The 25,580-nt window shown below is 40.9% G+C and overlaps 1 protein-coding gene across 3 annotated transcripts; it reads left to right on the top strand.

Moving 5' to 3' along the window:
- The first annotated feature begins 368 nt into the window (after nt 1-368).
- LOC110497844 (protein phosphatase 1A) lies at nt 369-24,406 on the top strand. Of its 3 annotated transcripts, none has more exons than XM_021574268.3 (6): nt 369-1,137; nt 2,142-2,987; nt 3,182-3,299; nt 3,435-3,546; nt 3,855-3,912; nt 23,807-24,406. In XM_021574268.3, the coding sequence occupies exons 2-6, from the start codon at nt 2,157-2,159 to the stop codon at nt 23,834-23,836; spliced, it is 1,149 nt and encodes a 382-aa protein (XP_021429943.3). In that variant the 5' UTR covers nt 369-1,137; nt 2,142-2,156; the 3' UTR covers nt 23,837-24,406. The 3 variants fall into 3 exon arrangements, with proteins under 3 accessions (XP_021429943.3, XP_036810699.2, XP_021429944.3); XM_036954804.2 differs by lacking the exon at nt 23,807-24,406 and adding an exon at nt 17,330-19,289; XM_021574269.3 differs by lacking the exon at nt 23,807-24,406 and adding an exon at nt 8,491-12,337.
- Nucleotides 24,407-25,580: the final 1,174 nt, after the last annotated feature.

Below are 25,580 nucleotides of genomic sequence, written 5' to 3'. Positions count from 1 at the left end.
TTCAAAACAATTGGGAAGTGTGAACTCTGAAATCTCCGAGTTCCGACTTCAGTGCCTTTAAAACCACTGAGAACTCTACTGGGAAAAATCGATTTGAACGGTCATCCAACTCGGGAAATCGGGCCTCTTCTGGAGTTCCGACCTGAAGATCACTGACGTCATGATTCGACCTTGTATTTTTCCGAGTTCCCAGTTGTTTTGAACGCGGCAGCAGCCCTCCTTGATTAGACAGTCTGCCGTGACTTGCCGCTTTGTTAATTAACGACTCCCACTTTTAGGGCGGAGAGAAAAGTATCTTATCAGTATATTAATAATATTTGGCTTTAGCAGAAAATAATTTCTCAATAACCCGGAAGCGACTATTAGAAATACAAAACACTTCTGGTTACAGTTTACTCTTATAGAAAAATATCTCGAATTTAAATATTTTTCAGTATGAATAGACCCGATTAATATTGATATTTGGCGCACTGTGCCACTTTAATATAGACGGAGAGTGATACAAATTGTGACTGAAATAAATGCATACTGAGAACATTTTGAATCGCCACAGCCCACAGATATTTCCATACGAAATGTATTGGCTTTATGTTAATATGCGTGCTCGCCTTCACAATGTTGAATCCATAGAATTAGGAATTAAAATACTAATAATAGCACTAATGTATGTAACTAGTAATGTAATAGGATATATATGGTTGAATCAATGTATGGGCTTTTGTGTTGATTGCCAACTGCCTCATAGGGATGATGTAATGCTTTCAAGCACGCAACCTGCAACATCCGGGTATTTTTTTGAGTCCACTGTTTGGTTTAGCTAGTGTTTGCAGGCTGTGTCAAATTCAAGTGAATAGGCTGGGGCTTGACACTCATTTGGCCACAACAGCTCCGGCCTAAAAATTCAAAGGAGGGACATTTTAACTATACTTTACGTCGACAAATGTTAAAGTAATGCATCCCTGGTTTAGTCAGAACAGGGAGTTCCGCACTTTCACAAATTGATGCACTGTGAGGTGATTGCTAGCTAGCTAACGTTACCCGCAAACTCCCTCCATCTCGTCGGTGTTTCTGTTTCGGTCACAGCACCTCTGCTCTGTTGCTGTCTTTACAACTTCAAAACAGGTCTTGCGGATTTTGGTAAGTCACGGTGATTTGTGCCTGTAAGACATCTCTCTGATTGTCTACCAGGCTAGTATGTTAGCATTACTGATTAGCTATACACAGCGGGTGTTTCGCGGCGAGGATAGGCCGTGGGGCAGTGTAACTAAGGCCTGCCAAAGCTATGGGGCCAAGGCCCACAACGACGCAGCTGTTTGTTTATTTTGGTTTTCATATTATTGAGACCGGAGGATTTAAGCTAACTAGCTAGCTACCATAGCCAGCCAGTTAGTTAACGTTGATGCAAACATTGTTGTTCGTAATTTTGTGATCATCAAAAATGTGACTTTAAATTTAAGTAACCCTGGCTCTGTCATTGACTTAGTTGGACGATGTCTACAGTAACTAGCTAGTTGGGATAGGAGGCTATTTGACGTAACTAGCATTAGTTAGGTAAGATTACCTACTAACTAAGTTACTTCATTGATGGCGAACATCACTAAAACGCTAAACTAAATAGCTAATTACACTGTATTCTAGCTAGCTACAAAACAATAACACGTAGTTAGCGAACGTTGGCTTGGGACCTAGCTGGCTTGGGCGTAAGGAAAGCGGAAAATGGCAAGCGGGAGGATCTTGTTTTGCAATTTGGGTAGTTAACGTTAACTATTTGCAGTGCTGACTTTATTGTTGACATCACACAATCAATGCCCAACACCTACAACAGGTTATGTAGCTAGCAGCTAACGTTTGTAATTCATTGATAGATGTTTCTAACTAACGTTAGCTAGTGTTTAAAATGTCTACAGTACTCACCTATTTTTAGACTAGAGGGTGCAACGTATGAGTGCAGCCCAAGGTGCTATCTAATCTTTTTTGCCATAAAAGGATTGTATCTGTGTCATCTGCTTCGAAATCATCCATATCTTAACTAATTATATTTGGCAAATATTTGGGGGTTTAATTAGTAAACATGTAGCCGAGTTTAGCAGAATAACAAGTTAACATATTATATTATCCTTTGTTTTATTCCTGTTTTGAAGGTTTTAAGAGCTACAATGGGGGCGTTTTTGGACAAGCCAAAGATGGAGAAGCACAATGCTCATGGTGAGGGGAACAGTCTGACCTATGGCCTGAGCAGCATGCAGGGCTGGAGGGTGGAGATGGAGGATGCGCACACGGCAGTCATTGGCCTGCCTCATGGGCTCGACCCTTGGTCCTTCTTTGCTGTCTATGATGGGCATGCTGGCTCCCAGGTGGCCAAATACTGCTGTGAGCACCTGCTGGAGCACATTACCAGCAACCCAGACTTCCAGAGTGGTTTGGAGCCCAACGTAGAGAGTGTGAAGATCGGCATCCGCACAGGTTTCCTGCAGATTGACGAGCACATGCGGAACATCTCAGAGAAGAAGCACGGTGTGGACCGCAGTGGCTCAACTGCGGTGGGGGTCATGATTTCCCCATGCCACATCTATTTCATCAACTGTGGAGACTCCCGGGGTCTTCTGAGCCGTGGAGGAGCTGTGCACTTCTTCACACAGGACCACAAGCCCAGCAACCCACTGGAGAAGGAGAGGATTCAAAACGCCGGAGGCTCTGTCATGATCCAGAGAGTGAACGGCTCTCTGGCTGTGTCCCGGGCCCTGGGAGACTTTGACTACAAGTGTGTGCATGGCAAGGGCCCCACTGAGCAGTTGGTTTCACCAGAGCCTGAGGTGTATGCCATTGAAAGGTCTGAGGTGGAAGATGAGTTTATTGTCCTAGCCTGCGATGGCATCTGGGATGTCATGGCCAATGAGGAACTGTGTGACTTTGTCAGGTCCAGGCTAGAGGTGACCAATGACCTTGAGAGGGTCTGCAATGAAATTGTTGACACTTGCTTGTACAAGGTGAGACCTGTTAATTTATTCACTGAATCAGTAACAGCTAAGCATTTGCATGTACCTGGATGTTACCACAGCATTTTGTCACATGAGTAGGCATCATAGATGCCTTTTGGAATACTTGAATATGCTAAAGCAAATGTAAATTATTTTCCTTTTTAAGTCTGTCTGTATTGCTCTCGCTTTCTCCCTTTGAATAGGGGAGTCGGGACAATATGAGCGTTGTGCTGATCTGCCTCCCAGGGGCTCCAAAGGTGACTGCAGATGCCGTGAAAAGGGAAGCAGAGCTGGATAAGTACCTGGAGAGCAGAGTAGAAGGTGCAGCATCTAAATATGCCATATAGAAACCTAGATAGTATAAGAACATTGTCATGAATTTGATGTGGTTGAAGCTCACTTCACTCAGTGTGATATTGTTTTCTACTCACAGAGAATGTTCTGCTATTCCCACAGAGATCATAAAGAAGCAGGGAAACGAAGGGGTTCCAGACTTGGTCCATGTGATGCGGACGTTAGCATCAGAGAGCATCCCTAACCTCCCTCCTGGGGGTGAACTGGCCAGCAAGTGAGTGATCTCTTTTAACTGGACCTCAGCCAACTCAAAGTTTGAGGTCGATTAAGTACTAGGGAAATAGTACCATGCTTTGCAGGGTAAGGTTTAATGGCTTTTCACTAAAGTGGTTTTGATAGTTTGGACTAGCGTGGAAGTTTGGGCTGTTAGTTGGGCTAATTGATTTTTGCCCTTCAATTCCAGCCTTGTATGCTCCGCATTTAGCTTTTCTGTATAAACTGTTTTGTTTTTATTGGGCTTATATACATTGGTATTTTTATTGCTTGCTAAGCTAAACCTGCATGTTAACTTTTGTGTCCTAGGCGAAACGTTGTTGAAGCAGTGTACAACAAACTCAACCCATACCGAAGTGACGACACAGTAAGTATCTCCTGGCGACTGCTATCCACTCACAAAAGCTTGTTTATTTGAATGTATGTAGAGACATGTTTGTGCAGATCCGTTTGTGTTTCGAGGGCAAAATACAATTACATGAATATTTTTGTGTTCGTTTTCTAACTTTCATCAACCCAATTTGTAACATTCAACATATCAATAACCATATCTGTTTTTAAAGATGAATCAAGGGGAGGCAATATGTTTTAGTTTATTGTAGCACTCATCTTTTGAGTATCATCCTTGTTTGTAATTCACTTTTGATTTGCTGTAATCCACTTTACTCGTTACCATAACATCACAGAACTCATTTAGTTCTTCCCACAGTTAACAGCTGTTTCATGATGTGTATAGTTTAGTTCACTCCTGAATTAACACTGCAGCCAATATCACAGAACAGTTAACACAGCTCTAGGCTGTGTTTACACAGGCAGCACAATTCTGATCTTTTTCCACTAATTGGTCTTTTGACCAATCAGATCTAGTCTTTTGCCTGGGCTTTGGGCTGCCTGTGTAAACACTGCCAATTCAAATTGTCAATTTACTTGTCAAGATAGAACGCTAAATTGTTGCTGGTCCCATCAGATAACCTGGCACAGGTTAGCCCAATGCTAATCTCACCAGCTGACAGTGAATATTTCCTGCAACAAATTCCACATCAACCTATCAAAGATCTTAATCTTTATCCACTAATCAATGGCATTTCTTAAAATCCTTACCAGTCAAAAGTTTGGACAAGCCTATACATTCCTTTGTTTTCCTTTATTTTTAATATGAAGACATCAAAACTATGAAATAATACATATGGAATCATATAGGAACCAAAAAAGTGTTAAACAAATCAAACCATATTTTATATTTGAGATTCTTCGAAGTAGACACCTTTTTTGCCTTGATGACAGCTTTGAGACGCAGTGTCGGGAGCCATCCTCAACGGATGATTCTAAGAAGTGGCAAAGTGTGGCTCCGGCAGCTCTACACCCCTGTATAGCAGTAGTCTCAGTTTGCAAGAGGGACTCCAATAAGCTCCTTGTTAAATATATTTGTAATCTTAATTTACAAGGTTTTGGCTACAACCTTCACAACACACTAGCATAATAAATGTAATTATACATTTCCCAAAGGAAAAAACAATCTCACCTGGGATTTGAACTTACCATGAACCCCCCCCCGCATGTTTTAGTAACTTTGATTAGAAGATTGTGCCATGTGACTTCTGTTCACCTGTTAAATGTAATGTCAAATTGTAGATTTCCACCTAAATAGACATACCCAAAAGTAATTATTTATCATGAGGGTCATAAACAATACCTAGTGATGCTTATACTGACAACCAAATATTATTATCTCACCTTTCTGTCAAATACAAAATATTTGCTTAGGTGTATTCAGACCCCTTGACTTTTTCCACATTTTGTTAAGTTAGCCTTATTCTAAAATGGATTAAATACATTTTTCCTCATCAATCTACACACTACTCCATAATGACAGTGAAAACATGATTTTACATTTTTTAGCTAATTTATTTAAACAAATTACAAACACCTTATTTACAGGATTATTCAGACCCTTTGCTATGAGACTTGACATTGAGCTCAGGTGCATCCTGTTTCCATTTATCATCCTTGATGTTGCTACTACTTGATTGGAGTCCACCTGTGGTAAATTCAATTGATTGGACAACACACACCTGTCTATATAAGATCCCACAGTTGACAGTGCATGTCAGAGCAAAAACCAAGCCATGAGGTCGAAGGAGCGCGAGACAGGATTGTGTTAAGTCACAGATCTGGGGAATGGTACCAAAAATGTTCTGCAGCATTGAAGGACCCCAAGAACACAGTGGCCTACATAATTCTTAAATGGAAGAAGTTTGAAACCACCAAGACTCTTCCTAGAGCTGGTTGGCCGGCCAAACTGAGCAATCGGGGGAGAAGGGCCTTTGTCAGAGTGACCTCCCTGACCGAGTTCCTCTGTGGAGATGGTTGTCCTTCTGGAAGGTTCTCCCATCTCTGCAGCACTCCACCAATCAGGCCTTTATGGCAGAGTGGCCAGGCGGAAGCCACTCCCAAAAGGCATCTACAGGACTCAGACCATGAGAAACAAGATTCCCTGGTCTGATGAAACCAAGAATGAACTCTTTGGCCTGAATGCCAAGCATCACATCTGGAGGAAACCTGGCACAATCCCTAAGGTGAAGCATGGTGGTGGCAGCATCATGCTGTGGGGAGGTTTTTCAGCTGAAGGGACTGGGAGACGAGTCAGGATCAAGGGAAAGATGAACGGAGCAAAGTACAGAGATCCTTGATTTAAAACCTGCTCCAGAGCGCTCAGGACTTCAGACTGGGTTGAAGGTTCACCTTCCAAGAGGACACAGCCAAGACAACGTTGGAGTGGCCTCGGGACAAGTCTCTGAATGTCCTTGAGTGGCCCAACCAGAGCCCGGACTTGAACCCGATCAAACATCTCTGGAAAGACCTGAAAATAGCTGTGCAGCGACGCTCCCCATCCAACCCGACAGAGCTTGAGAGGATCTGCAGAGAAGAATGGGAGAAACTCCCAAAATACAGGTGTGACAAGCATATAGCATCATACCCAAGAAAACTCAAGGCTGTAATCGCTGTCAAAGGTGCTTCAACAAAGTATTGAGGAAAGGGTCTGAATATTTATGTAAATGTAATATTTTGTTTATAAATTAACAAACATTTCTAAACCTGTTTTTGCTTTGTAACTATGAGGTGTGTGTGTGTGTGTGGGGGGGGGGGATTTAATCCATTTTAGAATAAAGGCTGTAAAGTTAAAAAAAATTAAAGTCAAGGGGTCTGATTACTCTCCAAATGTACTGTAAGCTCAAGTGTAATGAACATATGAAAAAAATATGTTTTTCCCCTTCTCCTATTCAACAAAAGTGGAGGAATAGGGCTTGAAATGCTTGTTATGTATATTACATATAAAATTATTTCACTTTTTAACTATAAAATAAATATTATCGTACCCGGTGACAATACAAAATTGGTACCATTTCAAATTATTGACAGCATTTTCTGCCTAGTGTCTTCTGAGCGACGTGAAGAAGCCATTCAAATGTCTGCTGACTTGTACAACTTGAGCTGTAAACACGGGTGATTTAATCTTGTTTCAATTCTACGGAATGATTTTTGCATCCAACCATCTGACAGCACAGCGACCTTAGACTGCGTTTGCTGCAATCGCTAGTCTCCCATTTCAAATGCGTTTATTTTAAGCGGAGCTGCAAATTTCAGACGGGAGTTTGATCCTTTGTCTGGATAAGCCAGAAAATGTGATGTCACCCCTTGTGTAAATTAGGTATCAGATTTTATATACAGCATCTCAGATGAGCGCGTAGAACGGCATGTGAAGCGGAACAACCAGAGTTGTTACGTAGTGCACAGCAAAAAATGTTGCACCATTGACAGAGCGCTCTCTAAACAAAAATGTTAGTCGGAACCGGTCTAGAATCGCTCAGTCCCCTAAATGGGGGACTTAACTTTTAGGACGCTCTCAAGAAAAATTGACGTCAATGTTTGTAATTGGTTGATACAGAATTTGTTACAGGAAATAATCACGTCCAGCTGGTTGTGTTAACCTGGCATACTTAACCCTATGCTATCTGATGGGGGAAAAGCTAACAAGTAGTGTTCTATCACGTGCAACCTCGTCAACAATTGTAAATGGCTGATGCGGATTTTGAGACGGAGAAACAATTTTCATTTAAACTGTTTCTAATGTTTAGAGTATGGCCCTCCCAGTGTTTGAAGGCCAAATATGCGGGCAGGATTGTAGTAGCAGTGACAGCTGGCAGAGCAGTCTTAGACCATTATTTAGGCTGCAATTATTTGATATCAATCTTGTGTACTTGCTCCCTAAAGTTCCATCAATGGGGATAATATTCAAGATTCTTCAAATGGGAGCATCTTGCAAATAGTTTAACAAGCAATATATTCATTGAAGCAATCATTCATAACAACCATTCATAAAGCAGTCATTCATATACAAACATTCTCATGGTTACGTGAATGAGATGTTGTGCTTCTTTATTCTGACATGGCTTTCTAGGCAGGAAACAGGAATATTTATCACAGAAAATATAAGGGTGCTATTCAAACAAACCAGTAATAAAATGCTGTTCCTAAACTGTTTCTGGATTAGGAATAGCATCATTTGGGTTTGTTTGAATAAAAATGACCTTGTAACAGTATCACTATCAAATGGCATATGACAAATAAAATCCCCTTATTTTACAGTCCAGAACTGGAAAAAATGTAATTGGTTAAAGTGAAGACTTCAAGATATTGCTGTTAATACCAGGGATCTCAATCTCAATTGCCGGAAAGCTCTGCTCACTTAATCGTACTCTTTCTTGAACAATGTCTTGGACTTTATTTACATTTATTCCTGTCCAAGTTCGTAACTAGTGTAGGACAAAATTAACCTCTTGGGTGGAAAGATCAGCCCTCTTGCACGTCTCCAGGAGTTGAAATCGAGACCCTTTGGATGTAGACCCAGAGTCTGAAGGGTTTTTCCTTCCTTCCCTTCTTCAAGGACTCAGCGTCCACAGACGACATGTGGTAACACAACCCCCACCACAAACACAGCACAGAGTTTACAACCCACAACCCTCTCAAGACCCACAGCAGCTCCGTTCAGCAGTTTGTCTCCCCACCACTTTGAGCGTTACATTTTTAAGAAGGGAATATGATGGGAGGACGAGGAGATGCAAACACACCTCTACACCCTGGATTGTGCAGCACCAGTCCGCTCTGAAGTTCATGATTCCCTCCATTTTGTCTCACCATTTATCCCCCCCAACCTTACCCATAACTAGCGAGTCCATTAGGTTCTTTAAAAAAATCAGCTGAAACATTTTTTTTTTTCTTCTGTAATTAGTTTGATTCACATTTCCTTGTGTTTTGTATATTTCTGTTTTTGTGAAGTGCAATTGTCGTGTACAAACAGCCTGTATTTAATGCAGCTTGAGTTCAAGTAAAACAATGAAATAAGTGAGAAAGAGAACCTGTTATGCACTATCTGCCTTTTTCCTGCTCTTCTGGAGTTCCAACAAATGTCTATTCAGTGAATATTACTGTTTGTCCTCCAGGTGATATTATCCTCCTGCTCTTGTTCTTTTTTTAGTTTAAGTCTTTGCTCATTAAAGAAACGGGTAAATTGTATAGGTTCACAGCACAGTAAGCTCTCTAAATCTAACCATATAAATCCTAATATTTACATGTTCAATTTTAATTATTTTTCATATACCTTTTTCTTTATACGCTGAAGTAACTATGGTAAAGTGTTACACAGTCCTTCATTGTGTTCTTGTCTTTTGGAGAGAAAGGATCTTGTTGCTCTCCTGTAAACACAACAAAGCAGTTCCAAGATGCAAGTGAAGATTATCCCACCTGACACCTTTTAACACTTGCTGTGTTGGATTCCGTGTATGTGTGTGTGCGTATACTGGCAAGCGTGCCTGGGTGCTTGTGTGTATGTGTAGAGGTAGGTCTCTATCTGCAGCACTGTAGCTACTAGCTAATGTTTGCTATGGTGGTGCTGATGTCAGAACCACATGGGCTGGAGATTTAGGTGACATTACTCCTACATACCTCTTCTGCACCTCATCAGTCCTTCATATCAGCACAATACAATCTCTCACTACCCCTCACTCAACACTTTATTTGACAGTGGAAGGATTAAGTTGACAAATTGCTATTTGAACTTCAAAATGACATCTACCACAACCACTTTGTAATTGTCAGTGACGTCTGTGACACAGTTAACCTGTCTAATGACATAGAGTGATTTTAAAAAATGTATATATTTTTTAGTCTGAACCTTGACTAGTTGACATGTTTTCATGTGTCATGAGTGTTAGATCATTTACTTTGAATAAACCACATGAGGTTGGTGGCACCTTAATTGGGGAGGATGGGCTCGTGGTACTGGCTGGAGTGGAAAAGTATCAAACGCATGTGTTTGATGCCATTCCATTTGTTCCAGACATGAGCCGTCCCATCTGCAGCCTCCACTGGAATAAGCATAATATGTGACAGATGCCCACCATGACAGGTGCCACGTGGTCTATGATAGCATAGGTCAGCTTTATGACAGCCCATGCCAAGTGAAGTTTCCTAAGTTTCAGAGAGGAGTTCAAATCACAACATTTATCTGATTTTTACAAGTGTTTAAGTGCTGATTGTTAGAAACCCTAGTTACCACCACCAGTCTAAGTGAACATTCAATCTTCTGTTTCCAATTTCCAAGTGGTGTTTTTTCTAAAGAAGCAATCTCCAGTTGTTACATGCATTTTTGGACTTGTAAATGAATGGTATGTTCACATTTTGTTTCTTGAAGAATATAACTTATGAATGCCTCGAGCTTAGTTAGGTCAACTGCTGATATACGCTTGTTTTACTCAAATTCTTGTAAACCAAGTAAATGTGAACAAACACTAGCCTAAAAATATGGATAAAACTATCATTTTGATATCATGGATGGTCAGTCTTTGCATGCATAGCTCTATGAATTTGATTGGTTACATTTCTCCAGCTTCAACCCTTACCTTTTTACAGAAACAGGGGTGTTATAGTTTCAACTGCTGATTGCTGCTTTAAATGTTGCTATATTCAACTATACAACCAAGAACAAATCCACTAAATGCATTGAGCTCTCCTAGAGCTCCTTGTATTTACTGTGTGGTTTGGGGTGCTCTTACTGTAGAGACCTCAGCCACTGCACCAGGAGCTAGGGCACGGTATGCTGCTAAAGTGTATGATTGATTTGCAGTTAATTTTTCGCTTTTAAGAAAAAAGTGTATAGTATGTATTTTGTGGTGAGATGGTTTTATTTAAATGTGTTTTCTTCCATTGTTTAAAATTCATTGTTGTATGTACAGTGCCTTGCGAAAGTATTCGGCCCCCTTGAACTTTGCGACCTTTTGCCACATTTCAGGCTTCAAACATAAAGATATAAAACTATTTTTTTTGTGAAGAATCAACAACAAGTGGGACACAATCATGAAGTGGAACGACATTTATTGGATATTTCAAACTTTTTTAACAAATCAAAAACTGAAAAATTGGGCGTGCAAAATTATTCAGCCCCTTTACTTTCAGTGCAGCAAACTCTCTCCAGAAGTTCAGTGAGGATCTCTGAATGATCCAATGTTGACCTAAATGACTAATGAGGATAAATACAATCCACCTGTGTGTAATCAAGTCTCCGTATAAATGCACCTGCACTGTGATAGTCTCAGAGGTCCGTTAAAAGCGCAGAGAGCATCATGAAGAACAAGGAACACACCAGGCAGGTCCGAGATACTGTTGTGAAGAAGTGTAAAGCCGGATTTGGATACAAAAATATTTCCCAAGCTTTAAACATCCCAAGGAGCACTGTGCAAGCGATAATATTGAAATGGAAGGAGTATCAGACCACTGCAAATCTACCAAGACCTGGCCGTCCCTCTAAACTTTCAGCCCATACAAGGAGAAGACTGATCAGAGATGCAGCCAAGAGGCCCATGATCACTCTGGATGAACTGCAGAGATCTACAGCTGAGGTGGGAGACTCTGTCCATAGGACAACAATCAGTCGTATATTGCACAAATCTGGCCTTTATGGTAGAGTGGCAAGAAGAAAGCCATTTCTTAAAGATATCCATAAAAAGTGTTGTTTAAAGTTTGCCACAAGCCACCTGGGAGACACACCAAACATGTGGAAGAAGGTGCTCTGGTCAGATGAAACCAAAATTGAACTTTTTGGCAACAATGCAAAATGTTATGTTTGGCGTAAAAGCAACACAGCTCATCACCCTGAACACACCATCCCCACTGTCAAACATGGTGGTGGCAGCATCATGGTTTGGGCCTGCTTTTCTTCAGCAGGGACAGGGAAGATGGTTAAAATTGATCGGAAGATGGATGGAGCCAAATACAGGACCATTCTGGAAGAAAACCTGATGGAGTCTGCAAAAGACCTGAGACTGGGACAGAGATTTGTCTTCCAACAAGACAATGATCCAAAACATAAAGCAAAATCTACAATGGAATGGTTCAATAATAAACATATCCAGGTGTTAGAATGGCCAAGTCAAAGTCCAGACCTGAATCCAATCGAGAATCTGTGGAAAGAACTGAAAACTGCTGTTCGCAAATGCTCTCCATCCAACTTCACTGAGCTCGAGCTGTTTTGCAAGGAGGAATGGGAAAAAAATTCAGTCTCTCGATGTGCAAAACTGATAGAGACATACCCCAAGCGACTTACAGCTGTAATCGCAGCAAAAGGTGGCGCTACAAAGTATTAACTTAAGGGGGCTGAATAATTTTGCACGCCCAATTTTTCAGTTTTTGATTTGTTAAAAAGGTTTGAAATATCCAATAAATGTCGTTCCACTTCATGATTGTGTCCCACTTGTTGATTCTTCACAAAAAAATACAGTTTTATATCTTTATGTTTGAAGCCTGAAATGTGGCAAAAGGTCGCAAAGTTCAAGGGGGCCGAATACTTTCGCAAGGCACTGTATGTATGTATATACAGTCAGTGGACAGTCTATTAGGTACATCCATCTAGAACCGGGTCGGATCCCGCTTTGCCTCCAGAACAGCCTGAATTATTTGGGGCATTCTACATGGTGTCGGAAACATTCCACAGGGATGTTGGTTCATGCTGACGCGATGGCATCGTGCAGTTGCTGCAAATTAGACGGTGGTACATTCATTCTGCGAACAGCCCGTTCCATTTTATCCCAAACGTACTCTATTGGGTTGAGGTCTGGGGACTACGCAGGCCACTCAAGCAAGCTGAACTCACTGTCATGTTCCAGGCAATGTTTTTCCACTCCTCAATTGTCCAGTGTTGGTGATCGCATGCCCATTGGAGACGCTTCTTGTTTTTAGCTGATAGGAGTGGAACCCGGTGTGGTCATTTGCTACAATAGCCCATCCGTGACATGGATCGACGAGCTGTGCGTTCCCGGATGCCGTTCTGCACACACCACTGTTGTACTGCACTGTTATTTGTGTGTTTGTGGCCCGCCTGGTAGCTTGCACGATTCTTGCCATTCTCATTCGACCTCGCTCATCAACGAGCTGTTTTCACCCACAGGACTGCCACTGATTGGATGTTTTATTGTTTGTCGCATCATTCTCTGTAAACCCAAGACACTGTCAAAGCGTGAAAAGCCCAGGAGGGCGGCCGTTTCTGAGATACTGGATCCGGCGCGCCTGGCACTGACCATCATACCACGCTCAAAAGTCGCTTTGGACACTCGTTTTGCCCATTCTTACGTTCAATCAAACCGTAATTGAAGGCTTCGATGCCTGTCTGCCTGCTTTATATAGCAAGCCATGGCCACGTGACTCACTATAGGAGCGATCAATTTTCGTAGACGGAAGGGTGTACCTAATAAACTGTCCACAGTTATTAGGTTAGATAAGTGGTGAGCAAGATGCTCTTTGTTTGTGGATGTTTAATCAATTAGAATGGAGCACTGTAGGTTAAGGTGCCCTTCTAATTCCCGTGGGCTCTGCTCAGTGTTGGGACACTATCCTGTTTGTCTGACACACAGGGTAACATACTGAATTTGAAATTCTCTCTCTTTAACCAACTGACAATCTAATGATGTAGGCTAACTTCAGGCAACAAACTACCATGTTGTCTCCTGAATTTGACCCCTATATATTGTTCAACATTTTGGGGTCACTTAGAAATGTACTTGTTTTTTAAAGAAAATGTTGTTTTTTTTTTGTCCATTTTTAAAATAACATCAAATTGATCAGAAATACAGTGTGGACACTTAATGTTGTAAATGACTATTGTAGCTGGAGACGGCTGATTTTTAATTGAATATCTACATAGGCGTACAGAGGTCCATTATCAGCAACCCTCACGCCTGTGTTCCAATGGCACGTTGTGTTAGCTAATCCAAGTTTTTAATTTTAAAAAGCTAATTGATCATTAGAAAACCCTTTTGCAATTATGTTAGCACAGCTGAAAACTGTTGTTCTGATTTTAAGAAGCAATAAATATGGCCTCCTTTAGGCTAGTTGAGTATCTGGAGCATCAGCATTTGTGGGTTCGATTACAGGCTCAAAAAGGCCAGAAACAAAGACCTTCTTTTGAAACTCGTCGGTCTATTATTGTTCTGAGAAGTGATGGCTATTCCTTGCAAGAAGATCTCGTACAATGCTGTGTACTACTCCCTTCACTGGCTCTAACCAGAATAGAAAGAGGAGTGGGAGGCCACGGTGCACAACTGAGCAAGAGGACAAGTACATTAGTGTCTAGTTTGAGAAACAGACGCCTCACAATTCCTCAACAGGCAGCTTCATTAAATAGTACCCACAAAACACCAGTTTCAACATCAACAGTGAAGAGGTGACTCCGGGATGCTGTTCTTCTTGGCAGAGTTGTAAAGAAAAAGCCATATCTCAGACTGTCCAATAAGAAAAAAAGATTAATATGGGCAAAATAATACAGACACTGGACAGAGGAACTCTGCCAAGAAGGCCAGCATCCCGGAGTCGCCTCTTCACTATTGACGTTGAGGCTCAGTTGTGCACCGGGGTCTCCCACTCATGATGATGCTGATGCTCCAGATACTCAACTAGTCTAAAGAAGGCCAGTTGTATTGCTTTGTTAATCAGAATAACAGTTTCCAGCTGTGCTAACATAATTGCAAAAGGGTTTTCTACTGATAAATTAGCCTTTAAAAATGATAAACTTGGATTAGCTAACACAACATGCCATTGGAACACAGGAGCGATGGTTGTTAATGGGCCTCTCTACGCCAATGTAAATATTCCATGAAACATCTGCCGTTTCCAGCTACAATAGTCATTTACAACATTAACACTGTATTTCTGATCAATTTGATGTTTAATTACTAAAAAGTGAATTTCTTTCAAAAACAAGGACATTTCTAAGTGACCCCAAACATTTGAACGGTAGTGTGTATGTGTTTGTATATAAAATATATTATATTATACACACACACACACACACACACACACAGTTTAGAGATGGTTTGATATGCCACCCTTTTGTTACTGTGTTTTATGTGTATCTGCAGTTGTTTAGAAAGTAAACCATTTAAAGTATGTCTCAGATTAACGCTTAAATATGTTTGTCCATGAATGAGGGACTTGGACCCAGGTTCTTTTTTGTTGTGAACTTGATATACGAACAGTTGATGTACCCTTAAACTGCTGAAATGTCAATCACACAAACACTTAAGGTTCAATTGTATACTTAAGTCAAACAATGCTTCATAATTATTACACAGCATTTGCGATCTTAGAAAAAACATTAAGTGACTGAATGAATCCGGTACCCAAGTCACTTTTTTAAAATGAGGAAGAAATGTGGTTAGATTGGTAATCGTTTTAAAAAAAAAAATTTAAAGTTGTATTTCCCCACTGGTTTTGTGGAAGGGAACCAAATTTTAGGAGCACAGAGCCGTCCGCTGTAACACACAAGCCCTAGCTAGCTGTTTTAGTGCCTGCATAGGCATTTGGATCTTCCCCTGAGGAGTGCAAACTTTCATTGTCCTTATACTCAAGTATTTTCTCCAGAAATACTGCAGTATGTATATAATTTTCAAGTACCTAAATGAAGTCAAAGGAAAATCTGTCTTAACCTGTTTTAAACTTGCAGGTTACTCGTTTACTGTCAATGTTTTTATAAGGCTAGACTGGAAATAAATATATTTTATTTCAGAAATGCATTACTTTTATCTTTAGGTTAGCCGCATATTTTTCAGTCATCTGTACAGCTTGACACTGATTTTGTGCTGCGGCGCTTTTGTTTTTAAAGACTTTTGGATAGTATGTTAGTGTTCTGTTGAATGCGGACTACTTGCATATATACTGTAAGACTTGCATAGTGACTAAGGTGTTAGAGATGGGGCCTTACATGAACATGTCATGTAATTATGTGAGCCTCATAAGGAACGTATGTACAGTGCCTTCAAAGTATCCATACACTTTGACTTATTCCACATTGTTACAGCCTGAATATAAAATGTAAAAAATAAAATAATTCCCTCACCCATCTGCTACACACCACCCTATAATGACAAAATGAAAATGTTTTTCTAATTTATTGAAAATGAAATCCAGATATAATTTACCTAAGTATTCACACCCAATGGTCAATACTTTTTAGAAGCACCTTTGGTGGCGATTGCAGCTTTGAGTGGTCTTGGGTATGTCTGTATCAGCTTTGAGTGGTCTTGGGTATGTCCGTATCAGCTTTGAGTGGTCTTGGGTATGTCTGTATCAGCTTTGAGTGGTCTTGGGTATGTCTATATCAGCTTTGAGTGGTCTTGGGTATGTCCGTATCAGCTTTGAGTGGTCTTGGGTATGTCTATATCAGCTTTGCACATCTGGATTTTGTGATTTATTTTTCCCCCCAACCCCCCATTCTTCCTTGCATATTTTCTCAAGCTCTTAAGTTAGATAGGGAGCGGAGCGGTGGTGAACAGATATCTTCAAGTCTTTCCACAGATTTAATGGGATTCAAGTCTGGGCTTTGGCTGGGACACTCAAGGACTTGCACATTCTTGTTCTGAAGCCATTCCAGTGTTGCTTTGGCTTTATGCTTGAGGTCATTGTCCTGTTGGAAGGTAAATCTTTGCCTCAGTCTAAGGTCATTTGCGCTCTGAAGCAGGTTCTCATCAAGGATTTGCATGTATTTGGCTCCATTCATTGTTCCCTCTATCCTTACCAGTCTCCCAGTCCCTGCCGCTGATGGTAGGGATGGTGTTAGATGAGCTGTGCCTGGTTTTCTTCAGACATGGCGCTTTGCATTCAGGCCAAAGAATTCAATTTTTGTCTCATCAGACCACAATCTTTTGCCTTATGCTTTCAGTCTTTCACGTGCCTTTTTGCAAGCTCCAGATGTGCTGTCATATGCCTTTTTCTCAAGAGTGGCTTCCGTCTGGCCACTCTCCCATAAAGCCCAGATTGGTGAAGTGCTGTAGAGACCGTTGTCCTTCTGGCAGGTTCTCCCATCTCACCCAAGGAGTTCTGTAGTTATGTCAGTGGTTATTGGGTTCTTAGTCACCTCCCTGATTTAAGGTCCTTCTTGCTCAGTTTGGTCAGACGGCCAGCTCCAGGCAGAGTCTGGGTAGTTCCATTTTTTTTTTTTTTTTTTTTTCTTTTTCTTCAAAGTTTGAGACCACTGTGCTCTTGGAACTTTCAGGACTCTAGAAATGTTATACCCTTCCCCAGGGTATTCCTTACCACAATTCTGTCTCAGCGATCTACAGACAGTTCCTTAGACTTCATGGTATAGTTTCTGCTCTGAAATGCACTGTCAACTGTGGGACCTTTATATAGACAGGTGTATGTCTTTCTAAATCATGTCCAAACAATTGAATTTGCCACAGGTCACTACAACTTTGAGCCCACATCTCAAGGACGATCAAAGGAAATTGGATGCACCGGAGCTCAATTTGGAGTGTCTTAGCAAAAGGATGTGAATACTTATGTAAATTAGATTTCTGTATTTCGTTTTCAATAAATGTGCTAAAATCTCGAAGTGTGTGTGTGTGTGGCTGGCAAAGGAAAAACATGTATTCAATGCATTTTGAATTCAGGCTGTAACGCAACAAATTGTGGAATACATCAAGGGGTATGAATACTTTTCTGAAGGTACTTTTTGCAAAATTCAGAGGCCATATCCTAATCTTAGATCCATTCACCATGCTTGAACCTTTGTAACTCTTTCTTTGCCTCCCATTGAAATAGGATATGACTCTAAAAGAATGCTCAATTAGGGTGTATTTCTTTTTTTTCAATATTTGACTTTTGATAAAAAATTGACCTGTCTGGTACCATACAAGACTGACCTAATTGTTCAAAAGCGTAGCACTTACTAAGCATCCAATGTATTATTTTTCTTATATACCATAACTACAGTACCTCATAAATTCATAGAAAACCTATTTGTATTGGTTGTTGTTTTAGACCACACCCCCTCTGTAGTTTTGCTTTGAAAACAGCCATCATACACTTGGCTGTTCTGACTGTCAGAATCTGTGGAATGTCAGACTGAGTTGTCATAGAGTCGGGCAGACCCATTGTAAATGTATTTGACTGAAATGTGCAAATTTGAAATGTTGATATCTATAATGTATCCATTGCAAATGCTAGTATATTTTATTAACTAGTAAAATCATTGACCTTATACGAAAAAGAATGGCCTCAAACCCTTGCTTGTGTAATTTCACCAACTTGTTTCGCTTTTGTGATATTCAACTAGTTCAGAGATCTAGAATTGTAACAATGTTCAGGATTCTAGAAATGTAAGATGTGTGAGAGGTATTTGGTGTAATTAATGACAATGGTTAAATATGCACTGATAGTCTTTCTTATCAGCTTTTTCACAAATTATTGTTCTAGAAAAAACCCCTGGAACTAGTTCTGTTAGGTTCAGAGGTATATCTGGCTGGAGTAAAATATATTTGAATGCTCGCTCCCATATTGTCCATATTGATGTACCTCAGTTGTGACGTTACTGTGTGACCCTTAGCAGTGGTGGGTTGTGTCCCCTTAAACAGGGGACCTGAACCCCATGTTGCTGACCTTTTCAGCTCACTAATAAGCTCACCGATTTGCCTTACCCAATCTAACCCTATCACTTAAGTACTTGTTTATTGGAACACTTCAAGGAGAGATGTAGACATGACTTTCTTGTAACTGAGAAATAAATCAAATCAAGTGTTTCCATGTTAGGGTGCTTCTCTTCAAAGTGGCATACTATGTTGGTAGTTACATGGTACACATTTTCAACCGTTTCTGGTTTGTATACATTATTTTTTTCTTCACGTTACCTTGTTGAATCTTGAAAGCTTATTTAATTGCTCACTCCTGCAGATGATGTAATACTTTAAGCAAATGCAAGTGTATAACAATTGGGTAACCTTGTAAGCATTAGAAATGTGCATACATGCATTCATGTCTGCTATATTTATGAATACATTCAAGAATGGCTTTAGACTGCTGTAGTATTGTCTATGTTAATTCAACTGCTTCTCAGAGGCCTCTGTGATTGACTTTGCAAAGTTCAATAACTGTATATTTTGTATTATGTCCCATCTCCAAAGGAAAGACCGAAAATAAAATGTCAAAAAGCTTTGTTCCCTGAACTAAATTGTGCTACTTGTGTTGAGTCGATTGAACAAATTGCATTCCTTGCTTGTGAATTTGTTTTTTCTCTTCTTTCCCTGAATTTCCTCGCTGCCTTTCCGTCCTTATTTCTTTCATTTTTTTTTTGCCTTTTTAAGTTTGAAATAAAATGTATAGTTTGCAGAATGTATCACTAAATAAATGGGTTGTTACCTTGCATAGCTCTTCTCATTTCCTGTCTTGATCTGTTCAATTCATTGTCACATTTAAATAATTATATAAAATGTAACTCAATGCCAGATTCCTTCATAAAAGACCAGTGTTTTCATTAACACAGTATACTGAAAGACCCACCAACACAAACTAAGTACTGATTCATGTTTTGCGGATACAAAAAGGGCATCCCCCCCCTGGTTTGGCATAAAGGTGATCTCTAAAACTGGGGTATTTAAATACTATTTGAGAAGGTCTGGTCACACACACTTCCTAGGTGGCAAAGGTCTCCGGATGAATGTTATTTATCGGTGTAGTAAGAAACCCCTACCTCGCAACCAATTCAACCCCCAAACTGTCCACACCCCTCTTGTTGGCAGAGAGAGAAATTTGCTGTTTTAAATTGTATTTCCTTTAATTCTTCACATTATGCCAGGGCGCTAAAGAAACATTTTGCAATTCCACACATTTTCCATGTCATGTCTTATGTGCATGTGTTCATATACCAGAAGTTGAAACCCAACCGAATTTTAAAATAAAATACATTTGTATTTAAGTCGACCCGCAGTCTGTATTGACCTACTTCTGTGTCTGGATCCGGCCTGCTGTCCGCCTGTTGAGTATGGCTGTTCTAAAAGATCCATTGTAACTGTAATTGATCCTAGCCAACAGATCTGACCTTTTTAGCAGTGAATCCTCTTTTGGACTGTGCTGCTGTTTGCAGCAGTATAACATTATCCAGCCATGCATGGACAACAGAGGAGTGGAATCAATGCCAAATGGGTGTAATTGTAGCACTGAGCTTTGTGGGGTGTTTTACCCTGAGGTGGGGAATGTTGTAGTATTGTGTAGTGCAGTTGACTGGTGATGACTTGTGGGGTTTATTTATGTTTTTATTGAGTGCTACACATTCACATGTACAGTTGAAGTCGGAAGTTTACATACTTAGGTTGGAGACATTAACTCGTTTTTCAACCACTCCACAAATGTCTTGTTACACAACGTGGAAAAAGTCTAGGGGTGTGAATCATTTGGGAAGGCATTGTAGCTCAAATTAGGTTGAGAAGGTAGGGAGTAATATCCCTCTATTTTACACACAACGAACACATTTCATATTATACACCGATAATACACATGAACATTGATTCCCATGCCTGCATGTATGTCTGCATTTGTCCCATCACCTGAGTGTGGTTGCACATGTGGGCTCTAGCTTAGCGTGGAATCATTAGCCCTGCCATGGATATTGCTTGTCTCTGTCTGCCTGTCTGCATCCATGGTGTAGTTGCAGCTCAGGGGATGGTCCAGGGCCATCTACAGCGACTGAGATTAGGAACCGTGGGAGGGATTACTTGAAATGTCAACATAATGTCATGAGCCGTGTTAAAAGGTCAAACGGTGCTCAGTGCCAAGCCGTTGATAGATCAGGTATAATTTGGATTGTTATGATCCCCTGAATGGTCTGGTTGGGGGACGGGGAGCAGAGCAATGATCTTTTATCCCTGATTTAGTCAATAACTCAAATGTTATTTGTCACATGCGCCGAATACAACAGTGAAATGCTTACCTACAAGCCCTTAACCAACAATGCAGTGTTTAGAAAAATACCCCAAAAATAAGAAATTAAAGTAACATAATTGAAGAGCAGCAGTCAAATAACAGTAGTGCGGCAAAATACAGTGGATACAGAGTTGGTGTGCAGGGGCACGGGTTAGTCGAGGTAATTGAGGTAATATGTACATGTATGTAGAGTTATTAAAGTGACTGCATAGATAATAACAGAGAATAGTATCAGCATTTAAATGTAAAGTGTGCACTCTTATATAGTCTGGTTTGTTTTCAGAAGAATAGAGTAAGTGTATCCGATTCAAAGTAACATAATACTGTAAATTAATGAATAGTTTATTCCAAGGATTTTTTGTGACGCTATTTGTCTGTTTCTTTAACAATCATCTGTAAATGGCACTGTAGTTATCCGTTTATAGACAATCGACCTATGTGCATCGCCGTTTCTGGAAATACAATTGGATTAAGGTATTTTCCTTCAGCCCCCTCCCCATTTTCCTGCATCTCCTCTTCATATTCAGATCTGTGAATGTGATTGGAGGAATGAGCAAAGTCACAGTTACTGGTAGATCTGCATGAAGCCAGCCAGCCAGAGGGTGGCAGTGTTATTAACTGTGTCAATTAGAGTTGTGTGGAAACACATTCTCACTGACAAAACAGTAGTGGACAGTGAGCAGACATTCCACTAAAGTTATTGGTCAGGGTTTTCAGAGTGGTGTCTGAATTATTTGATGACACAGTTCTCAAAAAACATGTCAAGTACTTATTCCCATATTTTAGCTTTTGCTTAAATTCCAGATGAGACCATAACTCCCCATTGGGTGAATTTATCAATGTTACATTTCCTGTAGTTATTTTCTATTTGCATTTTGAGATGTGTGTAATGTGGCTGACTCATTAGGTCTTCAGCCAGCTGCGTCTCATACTGATTTACGCTGCCCTGATATTTCTCCACATCAAAAAGCGTCCGCATCAGCGGCGGCCATCATCAAATGGAGCTGGCCTGGCGTTGTTTAGTGCATGTCATGCTCTGTTTCTCATGGCAGAAACCCATTTGAGCCTTACTAATGCAGACACACACAGCAGAAAGAGGCGGGGGCGGCGGGGCTCAATGCATACTCTGCATTTGGGTTTTATAAACTGAGGTCACTGATTCCTGTAGTTGTTAGTTAGCTTTCTCTTGGTAGCCCAGTGAAAAAGACCTGAAACTGAATGCCATCCCTTTAGAGGATAGGCATTTCTCCTGGATGGTATATAGAGTGTTCATGAGCCTTAGCTCATTGATAATGATTGAAGTGGGCCATACAGTAGCTCCTAGAAATGCAAGTTCAAAGCCAACAACACTTAATGGAAATTTTGTGGTGAATCAACATTCAAACTTTTTGAGGATTTGCATGGCTTGTCATCTCCTTTTTCTCTTGTTTGCTTCTAACTCTGTCTCTCTCATCTTGCTCTCTCTTGCTCTTGCTCTGTCTACCTCACCGTTTCCTATTCTTGAGTGTACTTGTTGCCTGAGGTCAGTTTGTAACAGAGAGCCAAGCTTTTCTTTCTTGGTCACAGCAATTCAATGATGGGTACAAACAAGCGTATCAGGCAGGGATGACATCTAGCTGTTCTTTCCCCTCCTCCTCTCGCCCTTTCCCCCTCTCACAGACACACTGTATCTCTCTCACATACTCACACTCTCTCTCCCTCCCCCCTTTTCTAGCACACTCTCTCTCACACACACACACGCATTGTGGGAGTTTGTGTCCCCCTTTTGAGGTGGGTTACACAACCCCCTGCCCTGGGAATCCCAGCCCAGCTCATTATCCTGCACCCCTGAGACGCGGATCACTGTGAATTAGGACACCAAACGAGACGGCCTCATTAAGGGCTCACGGATGCACTCATTAGCATCAGCACCTTTCCTCGTTAGGCCCTGTATCAGCATTCTCTCTCTCTCTCCCACCAAATCGTGTCCTGTCATTCCTCCACACTGACTGGAAGGTTTAGGATTAATGTCAGATATGGCCCACAGGTCACTACTGTTGTTTTTGTCCAGTTATGGGACTGATTGATTTATGTCAGCTTGAAACTTTGATATGTGACCCCCAGCCGCCCTCCCTCCCTTCCTCCTACAAATATCACTGCAGGGAAATCAATCCATTGTTAGGATCCCCCTTGTTTTGATATAGCATGACAGTCGAGTTGCGTCAGAGATTCATTATGTGATTGGGGCATGGAAACCATCTTCTTGTCACCTCTCCTGTGTTCATTCAAAGTTCACAGCTGTTTTCTGCCTTGTACAAAGCCTGGTCCTTAATTCCAACTTCATGCTTGCCTATTGTATTAAATGTATTATTTTGACTTTTACTTGATGTATATTGCACCGTTCAGCCATCTGCTTAGTACAACTTTAATAATATGCTCTCACATTCTGCTTCCCTTCGACTGGAAACTGACCTTGCGTGTTCAGCATAATTTCAAGCTCTACCTGCTGATCTGTTCATTCCTTTCTCTCCCCAAGATCAAGTATACTATTTGTTCTTATTTAAATGTGTTGATGAATACATGGCTGTCTGCTTTTTCTCTGTAGCTGACTACCGAAGCACCTGTTCTAACTAAGCATGGTCCGTGTCTGTCTGTCAGCTTGTGCTTCCTGCTTTGTGGACTGTGCTGTAGTGAGGTGGAAGTGTTTATCTCCCTCTCTTTGAATTTTTTAATTGCCTCTGCCTCTGGCCTTCAGTCAGTGGTTGTTTTCTTTCTCGGAATGCAATGCGGAAGTCAGTTTTTTTCCTTTGTACCTCTGAGAAGGTAGTGAGTCACTTTTCTTTCCCTCTGCATACAGACAGTTCTCAGGTTTTTGCATCTCTTGTTAGCATGTAGTCAGTAATGTTTGGTATCCATGTCCCTGCATGCTGTTAGTTACTCTATTTCTCCATCCTTCACCTACATCCTCCCCTTTTCCTCCCCAGGACATCCTCTTCTTCCGGGGTTTCAGCTAAAACAGGAACTAAACCGATGGTCTCCACCCACCTTCCTCCCTGAGTGTTTGCTGTTGTCTATTGTCAGATCTTGAAGTGTTTGAACTATTATTTTATGAATTTGAATACACCGGCCCCCTTCCTCCCAAAGAGGCTGAGAATAGTCTGAGAATCTCAGTGATTATCTGCACCCTCTTTGGCAAAACTGAATATTTTTCCACACACCTCACCTGTCTGAATCGATCACATAACATCATTCCAGCCCAAGGTGCGGATCTGAGAGATAAACCGGTACCTCAAAGATGTGAAATCTCTTCCTATGACCACACAGTCTATGGGCTAGCACTTACTAGTCTAAATGGTTCTCTCTTTATGATGTACTGTATTTTGACAAGAGTGCTTTGAAAGTATATTTCATTTTGTTTGGGTAAAGCACATCAATGTAGAAAGAGATTAGGAAGAGGGCTTCCTCAGCCTTGGAACCACACACATAACACGCTCAGTGATTCTCTGTTTGATGTTTAGTGCCCAACACCTTGTCAAGAGCGACATGAATAAAGACTCGTGAGCAGATGACGCTCTTTCTCAAAATCTCTTTTTGTGTGGTTGGTTGGTTTCTAGGTGTGTGGTTGGTCGTTGTGATACCCATGCTAACTTAGGCTAATTGGTATTTGTAGTGGGTAAGTATCTGGAGGGGGGGGTCACTTTTCACCCTTTCACTGACACTGAGGGGTCAAGCATCCTCATTGTGTAGGCTAGACAAAGACACAAAGACCGGTACACTATATTGAACCTCTGATTTGGTTATTACAAGCAGTATGTACAGTTGAAGTCGGAAGTTTACATACACTTAGGTTGGAGTCATTAAAACTCGTTTTTCAACCACTCCACAAATTTCTTGTTAACAAACTATAGTTTTGGGAAGTCGGTTAGGACATTACTTTGTGCATGACACAAGTAATTTTTCCAACAATTCTTTACAAACAGATTATTTCACTGTATCACAATTCCAGTGGGTCAGAAGTTTACATACACTAAGTTGACTGTGCCTTTAAACAACTTGTATAATTCCAGAAAATTATGTCATGGCTTTAGAAGCTTCTGATAGGCTAATTGACATCATTTGAGTCAATTGGAGGTGTACCTGTGGATGTATTTCAAGGCTACCTTGAACTCAGTGCCTCTGCTTGACATCATGGGAAAATCAAAAGAAATCAGCCAAGACCTCGGAAAACAATTGTAGACCTCCACAAGTCTGGTTCATCCTTGGGAGCAATTTCCAATTGCCTGAAGGTACCACGTTCATCTGTACAAACAATAGTAAACAAGTATAAACACCATGGGACCACACAGCCATCATAACGCTCAGGAAGGAGATGCGTTCTGTCTCCTAGAGATGAACGTACTTTGGTGCGAAAAGTGCAAATCAATCCCAGAACAACAGCAAAGGACCTTGTGAAGATGCTGGAGGAAACTGGTACAAAAGTATTTATATCCACAGTAAAATGAGTCCTACATCGACATAACCTGAAAGGCCGCTCAGCAAGGAAGAAGCCACTGCTCCAAAACTGCCATAAAAAAAGCTAGATTACGGTTTACAACTGCACATGGGGACAAAGATTGTACTTTTTGGAGAAATGTCCTCTGGTCTGATGAAATAAAAATGGAACTGTTTGTCCACAATGACCATTGTTATGTTTGGAGGAAAAAGGGGGAGGCTTGCAAGCCGAAGAACACCATCCCAACCGTGAAGCATGGGGGTGGC

The sequence above is a fragment of the Oncorhynchus mykiss genome, chromosome 19 (genome assembly GCF_057628025.1).
Source record: "Oncorhynchus mykiss isolate SJ-2025 chromosome 19, ASM5762802v1, whole genome shotgun sequence".
NCBI classification, from domain to species: domain Eukaryota; kingdom Metazoa; phylum Chordata; class Actinopteri; order Salmoniformes; family Salmonidae; genus Oncorhynchus; species Oncorhynchus mykiss.
This window is presented reverse-complemented; position numbering and strand designations above follow the sequence as displayed.